At 60.9% G+C, this 13,434-nt stretch overlaps 1 protein-coding gene across 2 annotated transcripts; it reads left to right on the top strand.

The window, feature by feature from the left end:
- The first annotated feature begins 9,279 nt into the window (after positions 1 to 9,279).
- DERL3 (derlin 3) lies at positions 9,280 to 13,430 on the top strand. Of its 2 annotated transcripts, XM_007196305.2 has the most exons (7): positions 9,280 to 9,429; positions 9,546 to 9,611; positions 9,687 to 9,760; positions 9,865 to 9,958; positions 10,372 to 10,567; positions 11,025 to 11,115; positions 11,219 to 11,438. In XM_007196305.2, the coding sequence occupies exons 1-7, from the start codon at positions 9,337 to 9,339 to the stop codon at positions 11,298 to 11,300; spliced, it is 696 nt and encodes a 231-aa protein (XP_007196367.1). In that variant the 5' UTR covers positions 9,280 to 9,336; the 3' UTR covers positions 11,301 to 11,438. The 2 variants fall into 2 exon arrangements, with proteins under 2 accessions (XP_007196367.1, XP_057382318.1); XM_057526335.1 differs by having other exon boundaries at positions 10,392 to 10,567; positions 11,025 to 13,430.
- The last annotated feature ends 4 nt before the right edge of the window (positions 13,431 to 13,434 follow it).

Genomic DNA, 13,434 nt, shown 5'->3' with positions numbered 1-13,434 from the left:
CCGTCCGTCCTGGCAGAGCCAGTGACTTGGAACGCGGATGGGAGACCCAGTCTCGGGTTGCAGCCCGGGGATCCATTCCGTGAGAGGCCAGCCCAGCCTATGCGACAAGATTAGTCCGGCACAGTGGACCCTGTGAGATGAGGAGCCACCGGGTCCACTGGGCAGGATTAATCTTTTATTTCTCAGGGCTTCTCAGGTCCTTCATGAATCCAGGAGTTGGATTAAGGCCAAATCGAAACCAGACTTGCCAAAGATGCTATTTGTGGTCATGGAAACATAGACCTGAAAGTGACCCTAGGAAGTCATCTGAGCAAAGACTGTGATAGGACATACACCAGAAGGGATACTGTTTTTTTTTTTTAATTAATTAATTAATTAATTTATTTATTTAGCTGTGTTGGGTCTTCGTTTCTGTGCGAGGGCCCCCTCCAGCTGTGGCAAGCAGGGGCCACTCTTCATCGCGGTGCGCGGGCCTCCCACTGTCATGGCCTCTCCCGTTGCGGGGGACAGGCTCCAGACGCGCAGGCTCCAGACGCGCAGGCTCAGCAGTCGTGGCTCACAGGCCCAGTTGCTGCGCGGCATGCGGGATCCTCCCGGACCGGGGCACGAACCCGTGTCCCCTGCACCGGCAGGCGGACCCCCAACCACTGCGCCACCAGGGAAGCCCGGGATACTGTTTTATTTTTGCTGCCCTGAATTTTTAAAAGTTTCTAAAAAACATCATGCATTTTTAAGGAAAAATATCGATACAATAAATAAAATATTAGCAGTTGCTAAGTGCGCGCCTTTCTGCATCTCTGCATCTATTGAGGTGATCCACTGCTGTGATAATACCCGCTTCGCTCCCTCCCCGCCACCCCCCCCCCCCATGGACACCTCGCTGGAGTCAGCCCCCCAGTGCGTGGGCTCCCCAGCCACTAATTATTATCCTTAAGCAAGGGAGCTTGAGGTTTCTCTTTGGCGAACATTAATCAGGAGTTTAACCTTGAGTGTGTGAAAGTCAAGGTTGTGAGTGTTTGTGGCTGCCCAGTGCTGATAGCTAATCCTCTCAACATCCCTCAACTCCACAAGGTGGAGTCTGTGTCCGCAGCACCCCTGCAGCCCTGCTGGAAGTCGGGGCTGGGCTTTCAGATCTCCAAGTCCAGCGCAGACCCTACGGGATGGGGCAGCCAAAACACGCCTGAGTCAGGGGAGCGTGGAAAGACAACCCCCACGCGTGCCGACTCCTCCTCCGAGGAGCTTCCCGCGTGGATTCCCACCCAGTCTTGGTTTCCCTGGTGAGAAGGCAGAGGTGGGGGTGTTACCAAATCTTGGCTCCCTGTCCACCGATGCCGAATAGAAATAAGGAGACAGAGTTTGGAGGAAATAGAACAGAGTAGCTTTATTCCTTTTGCCAGGCAAGAGGGGAACACAGTAGGCTAGCGCCTCAAGAACTGTGCCCCCCTCCTTGGGGAATCGGAGAAGATTTTATATGTGGGGCTTGCAGTCCGGGGTATATGATAAGGATCAAAAGTAGCGAAGGTCTTGCATTTCTTTTCTTCTGCAAATTCACGGCCAAAGCTGGCATCAGGCTGCTCAGCAACCAGGTCTGGTGTCCCTGAAGTTATCGGCCGGTGACCTTCTTTCTGAAATGAAGAGTGCTACAAGGGAGTGTAGGGGGAGAAGAAATGCCAGGTGCAAAGGGTAATTTGTATGGAGTCAGAGAGTAATCAGCTTTGTGAAGGACAAGTCTAGCTACAAGTGTTTATTAGTAGTAATAGCTAAAGAATAACCAAGATTACTTAACTCTTTCAGGCCTGTTTATATTGTTTCCCCAGCCTGTTCATTGTTTCCTTATTCTCCTTGTTTATCAGAAAATTCTCATGTCTATTTTTGCTGCGACAGGGGCAAGGGAGGAGGGGTGGCCTGCTTGCAGCCACCAGTGCTCAGGACCTCCAGGAGGGAGGCTAACGTGGGTGGTGACGCCCCTCCCCCGCCATGGGAGCCACGACCCACGCTCCCTCCTACACTCCGGAGCCTGTCACTCTGCAGATGGGGAAACGGAGGCCCAGAGCTGGCGGGGAGGGGGGAATAGGGGGATCCGCCCCCGGCACTCAGCTGGAGGCAGGGAACACGGTGGCTCGCACCGAAGGTAATCGATACAGCAAAGCTGGCTGGAGGGCTCCACCGGGTCCGCGCTTCACCGAGCCCCCGGCTGCTCCTACCCCCGCAGAAGCGGCGAGGCCGCCTCGTCGACCCGAGCCCGCCCCAGAAGGTGCCTCCACTGTTACCCGGGCCCGGGGACTCCCCTGACCCCCGGATTCGGCCTCCAGACCCCATTTAGCCCTCCCGGGCCGCCCCCGCCAGTTGCCGGGATCCGTCCCCGCTGCCGAGACCGGCTCCGGCCGCGAGGGGGCGACAAAGCCCGCGCTTCGGGAGTTGGCGCGGCGGGTCGCCAGACCTCTCGGGGCTCCGCGGTGGCAGGGAAACCAAGAGGCCTGAGCCAGGGCCCCGCCAGGTGCGGGGAACTCCGGGGGAAGCTGCCCCCACGCCCCTGGGCGCCGAGTCCTGGCCGAGCCCGGGCGTCCCCTGTTCCACGAGCCCCAGGTGGTTTCGCTTCCTTGGTCGGGCGCACCCAGACCGCGCCCCGCTGGGGGGGAGCGGTGGGGGGGTGCAGGGCCTTGGTCGGGAGCTCGGAGGTCTGACACCCAGCCCACCCTGCCTCTGCCTCGCTGTGTGCCTCCCCTCTCTGCTCCATGAGGGGTGGGACAGGAGTCTGGATGGTGGCCTAACCCCTGGAGCCTGGGCTCAGGCTGGCCCCCATGGTCCCTGGTCTCTCCTTCAAAGCCCATCAGCTGGGCATCCATCACTGGGTGGGTGGTGGGTGGGCTGACCTGCTTTGACCCGACTGCCTCCCCTCTGACCTCAGCGTCTTCATCTGTCAGCTGTGCTTTCCAGGAAGGGCTGGGGAGTGGTTCAAGGCCCCTCCTCCTTGCAGCCTTCCCTGTTCCTCCCACTTGGACTGGCAACTCTACTCCACACCAGGAGCCTCCCAAGGAGGCACTGGCTGGAGTTCAGAGGCCAGCTGACCTTGGGCACCAGGCTGTCAGGGTGGGCAGTGAGCCATCACCAAGCACAGCAGGCCGGCCACAAGCCTGGCTGCAGCTGATACCAATGGGGTACCTGCAGTCCCAACAGGTACTTCCTCTCTCCATGCTCCATTTGCTCACCTGTAAAATGGGGACATCATGACAACTGACCTGCCCCCTGCACAGGCCCTGCGCCCTCAGGCCCCAGGTGTGTCTGTTGACTGCCTGCACTGAGCATCCTGAGGGCAGGTACCGTGCCCTCTCTTGATCTCCAGACAGACCCTGCCTGTGGGTAGGTGAACATGGGGGGCTGCAGCCTGACTGAGTGTGGAGGGCAAGGCCTAGGGGCAGCCCCTGCAGGCTCTACCCCAAATCCAGCTTCTCCCTCCTCCTCAGAGCTGGCATCCACTCCAGTTCTGGGTCACATTTCCAACTTAACGATTCAAAACTAAGAAAGAAAGAAGAAACCCCAAGCAACAACCAGCCGAGCAGCCCCTCCTGGCCACCCTTTGATATTTGAGGACGGAACAGTGGAGCTGATTGAGGATAGGAGATTTAAAGCCATCTTAATTAGAAGCAAAGAATGTCCTCGGGGTTGGCTGTTCTAAAAATACAGCTGTGCCCACATCTGGAGGGGAAGGGTGGGAGGCGGGGGGGTGGGGATGGCGGTTAGACAGAGTCTGAAGTGCTGACGCCTGCATTCCCTGGTGGGGGAGGCCCTCTCCCAGCAGGGCCCATGGTGGGGGAAGAGGGGAGGACACCAAAGCGGCCAGTCCCCTGTGGCTGGGCCACCTGGTGCAGGTTTGGGATGGAGCTAAACAGGCAGCCCACCCCTTCCTGGGCCCACCCTCACCCCTTCCCCATGCCCTCCCCACACCCCAGCCTCAGTTTCCCCAGGGTCCTGGTTAACGCCCGCTGCTTCTTTCACCAGCCCCTGCCTGACATAGGTACAGCTTCTGACCGGGGAGGGGATTTTTCCTGGGTTTGATATTGAGTGCTATTTGTTACCTTTTATGAACTTGTTGCTTGTTTTCTGTCCTCATTCTAAACAAATGAGGTACTTTTGTACCTAATCTTGGATTTGCAATTTTGCATTTGTTTTCTTAAAGAGGCCCCAATACCTCACACAAGTGAAGGGCGTTCGAGGCTGGGAGAACATCTTGAGTGAAATGTGGAGGCGGGGCTTGTGGTGGTGTCTGGGGCGGGGGGGCGGGGGGTGGAGGGGGACAAGGACGCAGGGTTCCTGTCCCAGGGGCTGAGCGAGCACCTGGCCTGGGGCTCACCCTCCCCGGTATGTGAGCAGGGCCTGGGCTGCTTGGCAGGGGTGTTGGGGGTATAAGCCAGGTGGGAGATGCGGGAGCCCCGGGCCTTTCTGAGCTTCTCCATCCACCTGCTCTGAGCACTCAGTCACTTTCTGGGCAAGGCTCCCAGAGTGGTGGTCCCTGTCCTTCCAGGTCCTTGCCAGACCACAGATGGGAATTGCCTGATGATCTGGCAGGCAGGCGATGGGTAGGAAGACGGTGGGACAGTGTGGCCTCAGGTTCCACATGGACCGGATCCCATGTGCATCCCTGGGTGTGCAGGTGGGCAGCAGACCCGTGTGGGACCACACAGTCTTTTCACTGTGTCTCCATGAACTCGCATCCCCGGCCCTGCCATTTGGCTGATTCAGCCAAGCAGATAATCTTCTTCCAAAACACAGCCCCGCAGCCACACTGAGCCCGAAAATAGCTGAGGTGGAGGGGGCAGCGGGGGGGGGCTGCCAGCTGCTCTGGGGCTCTGGCTGGAGGCGGCTTTGATGGTCAGGTAGTGGCCACAGCAGCGAGTGGAATGGGGGCAATTGATGAGGGTCATGACAGCCGGGCATTGAAGGTCAGGCTGGCCTGGCAGCTGGGGCTGGGGAGGGACCATCTCATCCAGCTACTGAGGGTCAGAGATAAAGAAACTGGGGTCCAGGCGGGGAGTCCCACACCCCAGCTACTCAGCAGGGGAGCATCCAGGGAGCAGAGTCACCTGTCAGAGACATGGCAGGAGCCCAGAGGTGGCAGAGAGGTTTTTGTCTCTGAACCACAGCTGGAGAAGGGTGAAGGCAAGGAACTGGGAGGGCAGGGCTGGGGAGGCCAGGGAGGGCTTCCCTGAGCGGTCCTGTCCCCCCGGGACCCCTAACTCGGCCTGTCCCAAACCAACAGGGGGTCTCCCTCCCAATCCTGGCCCTCCCCTACGTCTCAGCCCCCTCGCCAAGCACTCACTAAGGTCTATGCCTTCCGCCTCCTTGACCCTGTCACCCCCGCTGTCACGTGCCCGCCACTGCAGGCCGCAGCCATCTTCCCCTCTGACCCCTGCTTTCTCCAAAGAGCTGCCATCTGATCCTAACCTCACCTGGGGCTCTTCACTGCCCTTGGGACAGAGACCATCACCTACAGGGCCTGGTCAGCCAGCCTCTCATCACATGCAGCTCCTTCCCTGCCTCTGTCCCTCCATGCCACCTCAAGACCTTTGCACAAGCTGCTCTCCTGTTGGGCCTGGCTAATCCTAACTCTTCCTCTATCCTGACTGCCTCCTCCCTCCCCAGCCCACCCAGAGACCCTCAAATTCCTGGAAAGTCGATTCTGCTACCAGGCTCAGAAGGCCAGGCCCAGGTCGCCCCCTCTGCCGGGCAGGCCTGACACAGCCCACCTGGACGGTTTGTGGTTCTTATGCTCCGGTCACGAGCAGCTGCTGCCGAGTGAGTTCCGGACTCAGTGCTAAAAATATCCCATGACCCAGACAGGAAGGGCCACCGGGGACACAGCTGCTCCTGGGGGCACTGGCTGGAGCCACGGTGAGACCCACCCACAGCAGTTGGGGGCGTGGTCCGTGTGCTGGGAGGGGGTGGGCACTGAGCTCGCAGCCCCTGAGGAAAGGCCCTGTGAGGGGTGCCACATGTTATCCACAGGAAGACATAGCGCCTCCAGCACTCACCTCGTTTCTGCTTCTTGCCAGCTGTTACCACAGGCACGTGCTGCCTTCGGAATAAAATACATCTGAAAATTGAGTGTGTAGGGCCCTAACAGAAGGTAGGTGAGCTTTGGTCCCTTCAGGGAGGGCTTCCTGGAATAGGGGGCATTTCTATCACCCTCTCTCCCTCTCCTTTTAACAGAACATCTAGGCTGGTAGGGAGGGAAATGAGTGACTGAATAAGTCAGATCTGGGCCGTCCCAGGAGAGAGATGCTGAATAAGAGGTGGGGAAAGGACTGGAGGGTTCCCTGTGGGGCCGGGGAGTGGGAGTCAGGGTTGGCTCCAGGTTTCGGGGTTGTCATTGGGGTCTCATGAGGGTCTCTCCTGGTGTACAAGCCCTGTGAGGAAGAAGGCCAGCTTGGTGGGCACGCAGCAGGTGCTGTCCTGCCTGTAGGCACTGGAGAGCCTGGACAGAGAAATCAGGGGTCTTCGGGTGTCCCCGGACCTGGGCACCCGTCCCCAGACCTGGGCTCCTTGCTCTGTAGCAGGCAGGGTCCCGAGGCCAGCGAGGTGGCTTGGAGAGCAGGCCCATCGTCACCTCGCCACAGGCCCGCCTCCTGCCATAGTCCTCAGCCCAGGAGAGAGGAGGCGGCCCCTCGGGCAGGCCTGCTGCCCCGCTGCTCAGGACAGACAGATGGCTACACAGCCATTAGCATCCAGCACCCCGCCTGCCTGGCTCACCCAGGCCTTCTCTCTGTAATTAACTGTCTGGAGGTGCCAGGGGTCGGAGCAGCGGGCCCGGTGCCTCTCGAGTGGCCTGTCCTGGGCCTGACACTGGACGTGAAAGCCTGGACTGGTGGTGACAGTCTGCCCCAGGCCCTGTTCTGCCTCCTAGGGGCCTCAGTCCCCACCTGAGGGTACCCTGGGCCTGAGAAGGGAAGATGTGCAGTAGAACCCCGCCGCTGCTCCCGGCATGTCCCGCCCCCACCCTGGGCTCCGTCTCCCAGGAATGTGCTTCTCCAGCCCCAAACCCGGCTCCTGCCTTATCAGCCCTATCAGCCCCATCGAAGGGGAGAGACAGACACCCCTATCACATGACGCCCCTCCGTTAGCCCCAGCCTGACCCTGAGCGGAGGGCCAGCCAGCGCCTGCTTGCTGAGGGCCCGGAGACAGGAATGCCTCCCCTTCCCAGTGCAGACAGGAAACCCGACCCCCTTGCTGGCTCCTTCAAGCCTGGCAGGCGCCCGCCCTGATGTCTGAGGCCCTGGATCCCAGCCCTGCAGCCGCACCTCCACCTGGGTGGGATCCCCCTGGGTGGGATCTGCTCTGCCGGCCTCACCTCGAACGTGACCTAGATCTGCTTTGCTGGAAAATGGAGGCTGTCTGAGGGGGCCTCTTCAGCTTGCTCCCACCAGCCTCTCAGCCCTTGGTCCAACTCCTGCTGTATCAGACTGACCTCTCCTCACTCCTGAACCCAATGCACACCCCCCTTCATGCTCCCAGCCTCTCCCTCCCCGCCCCTCCCACATGGGCCTCCAGGAGCCACTCCCCAGGGGACCCCTCTTAGCCCTCTTAGGATCCACCTGAATTGGAGTTTCTCTTTTCCACCAAAACAACAAGGTATCTTGGCTGGTTCTCCCCACTCCAGTCTCCCTGGGGGACTCAGGGTCCAGCCCAGGGCTTCCCTCACCTGCCACACTCGAGTCCAAGGTTGAGCTCCCATTTGGTAAAGGTCCGGGCACCTTCCTCTCCCTCATGGCCACCATTATCCAGGGACCTTGGCGTGGCTTCCCAGGCCACGTCTCCCAGGGCTTCTCACTACCTTGTCCCTGCAGCCTTTTCCTGGTTCTGCTGCAGCCTCCCTGGTCTCCCTGCTTCGCTGGCTGTCTGCCTTCTCTAACTAATGAAGGTCGAGCTGCCCAGGTCTGGCCTCGCCCTTTGGGCATCTCACGCAGGCCCAAGGCTACAAATGTCATTGGTCTACTGAAGGCTGCTACCCACACTTGGGCCGCCTGCCTGACATCTCCCCCAACACCACGGATGTCATACAGATGCCCCAAACTCAGTGAGGCCAGAACAGGACTCTCCATCTGCCTGCCTTTCTCCCAAGCATTCTCTAGCTCAGTAAAGGCCACCGCCTTCCATCCACCCTGCAGCTCAGGCCCTGAAGTCACCCTTGACTCCTCTCTCACAGCTCTGTCTAGTCTGCTGGCAAACCCACATCCCGCCCCTCCTGGCCCTCCAGGCTCCACCCTGCCCAAGCCACCAGCGTCCCTTGCATCATCCCTTGCTCACCGATTCCTCTGGCAGTCTACTGTACTCACAGCAGTGACAATCAAACATCACCTCTTCACAGAGGATTCCCATATCACCCCATCTGGCATGGGTGCACTACCCAACCCTCCAGCCTCCACTTGGCTGTTATTTCCGTTAGTGCGCTGTTCTGCAAACACTAGCTCTCATCTTAGCACAAGACCATGACGGCCTGTCTCCTTGGCTATACCAGGAGGGATAGCATCTTTTGTTGGCCTTTGTGTCTTCAGCATCCAGATCAGTGCCTGGCACATAGTCGGTGCTCAATAAATGATTGACTTTGTTCATTAGAATGAATAAATGGAGTTTCCCTTTTCCACCAAAATAACAAGGTCCTCTTCAGCCCGTCCACTTGCTCCAGCCTGCCTCATCACCCGGGCTGCAAGTCCCCAGCCTGGCCCTCCTCCGGCGGCCCTCGTGGGGCTTCCCAAGGAGCTGGCAGTTTCAGCAGGGCCTGGACGTGCGGGGGGATTTGGACTCGCGGCTGAGCGCCTTCTTCGCTGCTCTTGTTCCCGGAGGGAAGAAGGACGACCCGCGTCGCCGGCCAAGCCAGGTGGATCGACATATCAGCGCGGCCGAACTCCGGATTCCGCCCCGCCCACACCCCGCGTGGCCCCGCCCCTTCAGTCTCGCGGGGCCTCCTCGAGCAAGCACTCCTAGCCTCGCCCCCAGGGTGGCTCGTGGTTCCTCGCTATTGGTCCTCCCCTAGTTTGCCGCGAAGCGCCCAGTTCCTCATTGGCCACACATTCTCCCGCGCCGCCGCCTCAGTCACCACAACAAGCGCCACGTGCTCAACCGTGGGGCTTGCTCATTGGCCGCGAGTCCCGACCCGCCCACGCCCCCATCCTGCCCCCGGCTTCCTGCTTCCTCCTCCTATTGGTTACCTGTCGCAAAACCCCTCCCTCTAGCCCGGGCGCGCTGCACCTCGGGTGAGGATTGGCCGAAGACAGGAAGGCGGGGTTTGGAGGCAGGTTAAGAGCGCTCGGTGGTCGGGCCACGCGTTCCTGAGAAGGTTCAATGGCGTGGCAGGGGATGGTGACCGAGTTCCTGCAGGTGCCGGCGGTGACGCGGACCTACACCGCAGCCTGCGTCCTCACCACCGCCGCCGTGGTGAGCTGGACGGGTGGGTGGGTATCACCATGGTTACAGCCCCGGGGGTTGCCATGGCTACGGTTGGACCCGCCCCCCCGCCGGGGGGCAGCTCCTGACGCCCCCTGGTTCCGCAGCAACTGGAGCTCCTCAGCCCCTTCCAGCTCTACTTCAATCCGCACCTCGTGTTCCGGAAGTTCCAGGTGAGGCCGCCCCGCCCCTTGCACCTGCTGGCCCAGCCCCGCCCGCCCTGCGCCTGACCGCCCGCCCCCATGCAGGTCTGGAGGCTCGTCACCAACTTCCTCTTCTTCGGGCCCCTGGGATTCAGCTTCTTCTTCAACATGCTCTTCGTGTATCCTCCGCTGCGCGGCCCCGGGAGGCGGGGTGGGGGTGGGTGGCGGCGGGAGCGGGGAAACTGAGCTCCGCTGGGAGGCACTTCCTATACGGACGCCGCAGGTTTCGCTACTGCCGTCTGCTGGAGGAGGGTTCCTTCCGCGGCCGCACGGCCGACTTCGTCTTCATGTTTCTCTTCGGGGGTGTCCTTATGATCGTATCCTTCCCGGGCTCTGGAACCTCTGGGCCCGGCCTGTGCTGGCCCTGAGGCCCGGCTTGAGCGCCGGCCGGAGAGGGACAGAGTCGCTTCCTCCAGCTTAGGCTGTATTGAGCGTGCATCGCGTGCTCAGCTCCAGGTGCTAGGGCTAGGTCCAGTGCTGTACCCAAAATGCCACACGGTGGGGTACCCGGGGCTCTGAGCCCTGAATGCCAGTATCCAGGAGGAACTGGGGCCGGGATGACCAGTGGTGGGGCCTGGGGTGAGGTGGAGAGGCAGTGCAGATCAGGTGGTCCCTGGAGGCCACAATGTGGCCTTAGATTGGGAAGGGAAACCAGCCAGCGGGAGGGTTCCAGGGGTTTAGGAAGTCAGAGGGGCCCTGGGCAGGGCATGAGGCCTTGACTCTGGCCCAGCTGCTGGGGCTCCTGGGCAGCCTCTTCTTCCTGGGCCAGGCTCTCACAGCCATGCTGGTATACGTATGGAGCCGCCGCAGCCCCCGGGTGAGGGTCAACTTCTTCGGCCTCCTCACCTTCCAGGCGCCATTCCTGCCCTGGGCGCTCATGGGCTTCTCAATGCTGCTGGGCAACTCAATCCTCGTGGACCTCCTGGGTAAGCCTGCTGTCCATCCAGCCTTCCCCAAGCAGGCTGTCAGGGACCTGAGGGTCTGGTTGGCCAGAGCCCCCCGTCCACCTGCACTGGACCTCTCATCTGTCCCCACCGCCTCTTCCTGCCCTCACGGCTACCCTGTTCTTCCAGCCCCTCAACCAAGCCAGCCTATCGGTTTTACTTCTTCAGGCCTCACCTGCTTGCTGATGCTTGTGTTAGGTTCTGACCCAGGTGGGGATGGGTGGGTCAGGGTTCCTGCTTCATGGCTCCCATTCCTCCCATGTTCTCAGGCCTGACCCCCTCCCAGGACCTGCTCTCTTCTGGGCCAATCCTGGCCCCACCCTGGGCTGGCAGTCTGTGTAGGACATTGGTCACCTGTGCTCTGGGGCCTTCAGGGCTGCGCTGGCCGTGGGCTCTGGGCTGTGGAGAGTGGCTTCAGCAGTTGGTGGCTCTCCCACAGGGATTGTTGTGGGCCACATCTACTACTTCCTGGAGGATGTCTTCCCCAACCAGCCTGGCGGCAAGAGGCTGCTGCTGACCCCTGGCTTCCTGTGAGTGCTGAGATGACAGCCCTCCCTACTCCCCCCCAGATGGTTCCCTACCCCATGGGGGAACCCCTGTTGGCTGAAGCTCAGCGTGGGCCCCTCCCCACAGGAAGCTGCTACTGGATGCCCCAGAGGAGGACCCCAATTACCTGCCCCTCCCCGAGGAGCAGCCAGGACCTCTGCAGCAGTGACCCCACCCAAGGCCAGGGCCAGCCCCAGGGGCCCATCTTCCCGGCCTCCGGCAGGCCTGCATTCCCCCCGCAACCCCGGCTTGTAGCACAGCTACCTGTCCTGGAGGCTGGGCCATGCCCAGGGCCCACCCGAATAAACAATGACCTGTATCCTCTTCACACACAGCACTGGCCCTCCTGCCTCGGCCGGCCACACCTTTCCATGCAGGGTAGGTGCTGCTGGCCTTCACCAAGGGCCACCAACCGAGCCTGACCTGCTCTCTCAGACCAAGAGCAGGTGGTAGGATGGGAGGCCCAGAGAGGGTCCAGAACCTACCCACAATTGCCAAGCAGAGCTTTGAGCTCTCATCCCCACCCTGACTGTGCCTCAATTCAGCCTTCAGTGAGGGGTGTCAGATCTTGGTGGCGGGGCCAGGACTGGGCTAGCCGGTCATGCTGAGCCCAGTCTGTGGTGGCTGCTGCCCGAGGGGCCCTCAGGCTGATGCCTCCCTAGGCCCCTCCTGTCCCTCACCAGCAACCCACAAGGGGAGCTTTGCCTCATTTTCCAGCTAAGCAGCTAAAGGACTGGCTAAGTACCCACAGGGCCAGGTGCAGAAAGGGGGCAGGCCCTTTCTGTGACCCCAAAGCCTTAAGTGTCACCTTAGCAGAGTCCAACGGCTGAGGCGGAGACCTCTGGGAAGCTCTGCCCCTGCCATTTTCAGTTGAGGACGCGGAAGCCTCCTCTGGCCCACAGCTCACTTGCATCAGATGACCAGTCCACATGGTTTATTCCTGGATCGTCACCAGCACGAGCGCTCCTCCAGCCACCGGCTGTCACATTCACAGATGACAGAAGTATTCGCCATGGAATTGGACCTTGACGTTGTAGTGAAACCTTTGGTGCAGCAGTGGGCTCTGCGGTGGGCAGGTGGCATGTGAAGGCCCCTCGCCGGGCCTCTCCCAGGCAGGTGGCCAGCCTGGCCAGTGGGCTGAGGCAGGCAGGGTGTGTCCCACCCACCAGCTGGGGGCTTGGGCCACCTCCTGCTGGCCTGAACACACACCTCAGCAGTGGAGCCCACTTGTCTCCAAAGCCAGCTGGGCCTGGAGCCTTCCTCTTTGTTCAGGGCCTTCCAGTGAAGCCCAGCTGTCTCCTTGCTTGGGGTCCAGCAAGTTCCACTCCTGGATGAAGGGCAGTGGCTGGAGTACAAATTCCTAGGACGTGCTCATGAAGCCCCCCACCACCCCCGCCCCAGCCCAGACGCTAGCCCCATCTCACCCCACATCCCACAGCGAGAACCCTCAGAGCTCTGCCCCTGCCCAGTGTGGGGCTTGGGCTGGGTACTGGGTGCCATGGGGCCCCAGCCATGCTCCGGGGAGCAGAGCAGTCCTGACCCTCAGCCCTGCCAGCAACTGAAGGTGCGGGGTCTGGGCCCATGGTCTTCAGTTAGACTGTAGCTGTGCCCGGGTCACCCTGCGGTGCCTGGCCCAGTGAGGAGGCCCCCATGTGCCACCCTCCTGGGTCCCACATCGCAGGCAGAGTGGGGACCCTTCCACATTACAGAAGAGGATGCAGAGCTGCATCACTCTACGAGTTGGCGCCAGGTTGGGTGTACTGCTCCACACTCTTCTCCTGTTACTCCTCACAACCGGTGGGGAGGGAGGGGCTGGCCCGGCCACAGCATCAGCTGGGGGTGGAGATGGGCCCCAGTCCACCTGTTATGTGTGAGGTGCTAGGAGGTGTGGCAAGAGCAGTGCACACCTGCTGGAGCTGAACAGCTGGGCACGGGCACCCGGGCTGGCAACACGCCCTCAATGACCGCATAAGATGGGGCCTCTCCAAGGACCAGAGAAGCATGCTCCTGGCTGGGGGCGGAGCTGTGGCTGATAGGGCAAGCGGCCCTGCCTGCTGAGCCTCACCACCTTCTCATCCCTCTGGGACTGCAAGGACTTGCTGAGCACAGGTGGGTGGGATGCCGGGGCCAAGGGGAATCAAAACTGCTCTGACTCAGGGGCCTTGCAGGGCTGAGAATAGAGCCACGGCCCTGCTAAGGCCCAGCTGGGGACATGAGGTGGAGGAGGGTGAGGGGTCAGCCCGCAGCCTCGACCACGTGTGCTCTCCCCCATTCTTGTTTTTATGCCACCACTTTGAAGAAAC

Source organism: Balaenoptera acutorostrata, chromosome 13 (assembly GCF_949987535.1).
Source record: "Balaenoptera acutorostrata chromosome 13, mBalAcu1.1, whole genome shotgun sequence".
NCBI lineage: Eukaryota > Metazoa > Chordata > Mammalia > Artiodactyla > Balaenopteridae > Balaenoptera > Balaenoptera acutorostrata.
The sequence above is the reverse complement of the archived record's forward strand: the minus strand, read 5'-3'. Positions and strand labels throughout refer to the sequence as shown.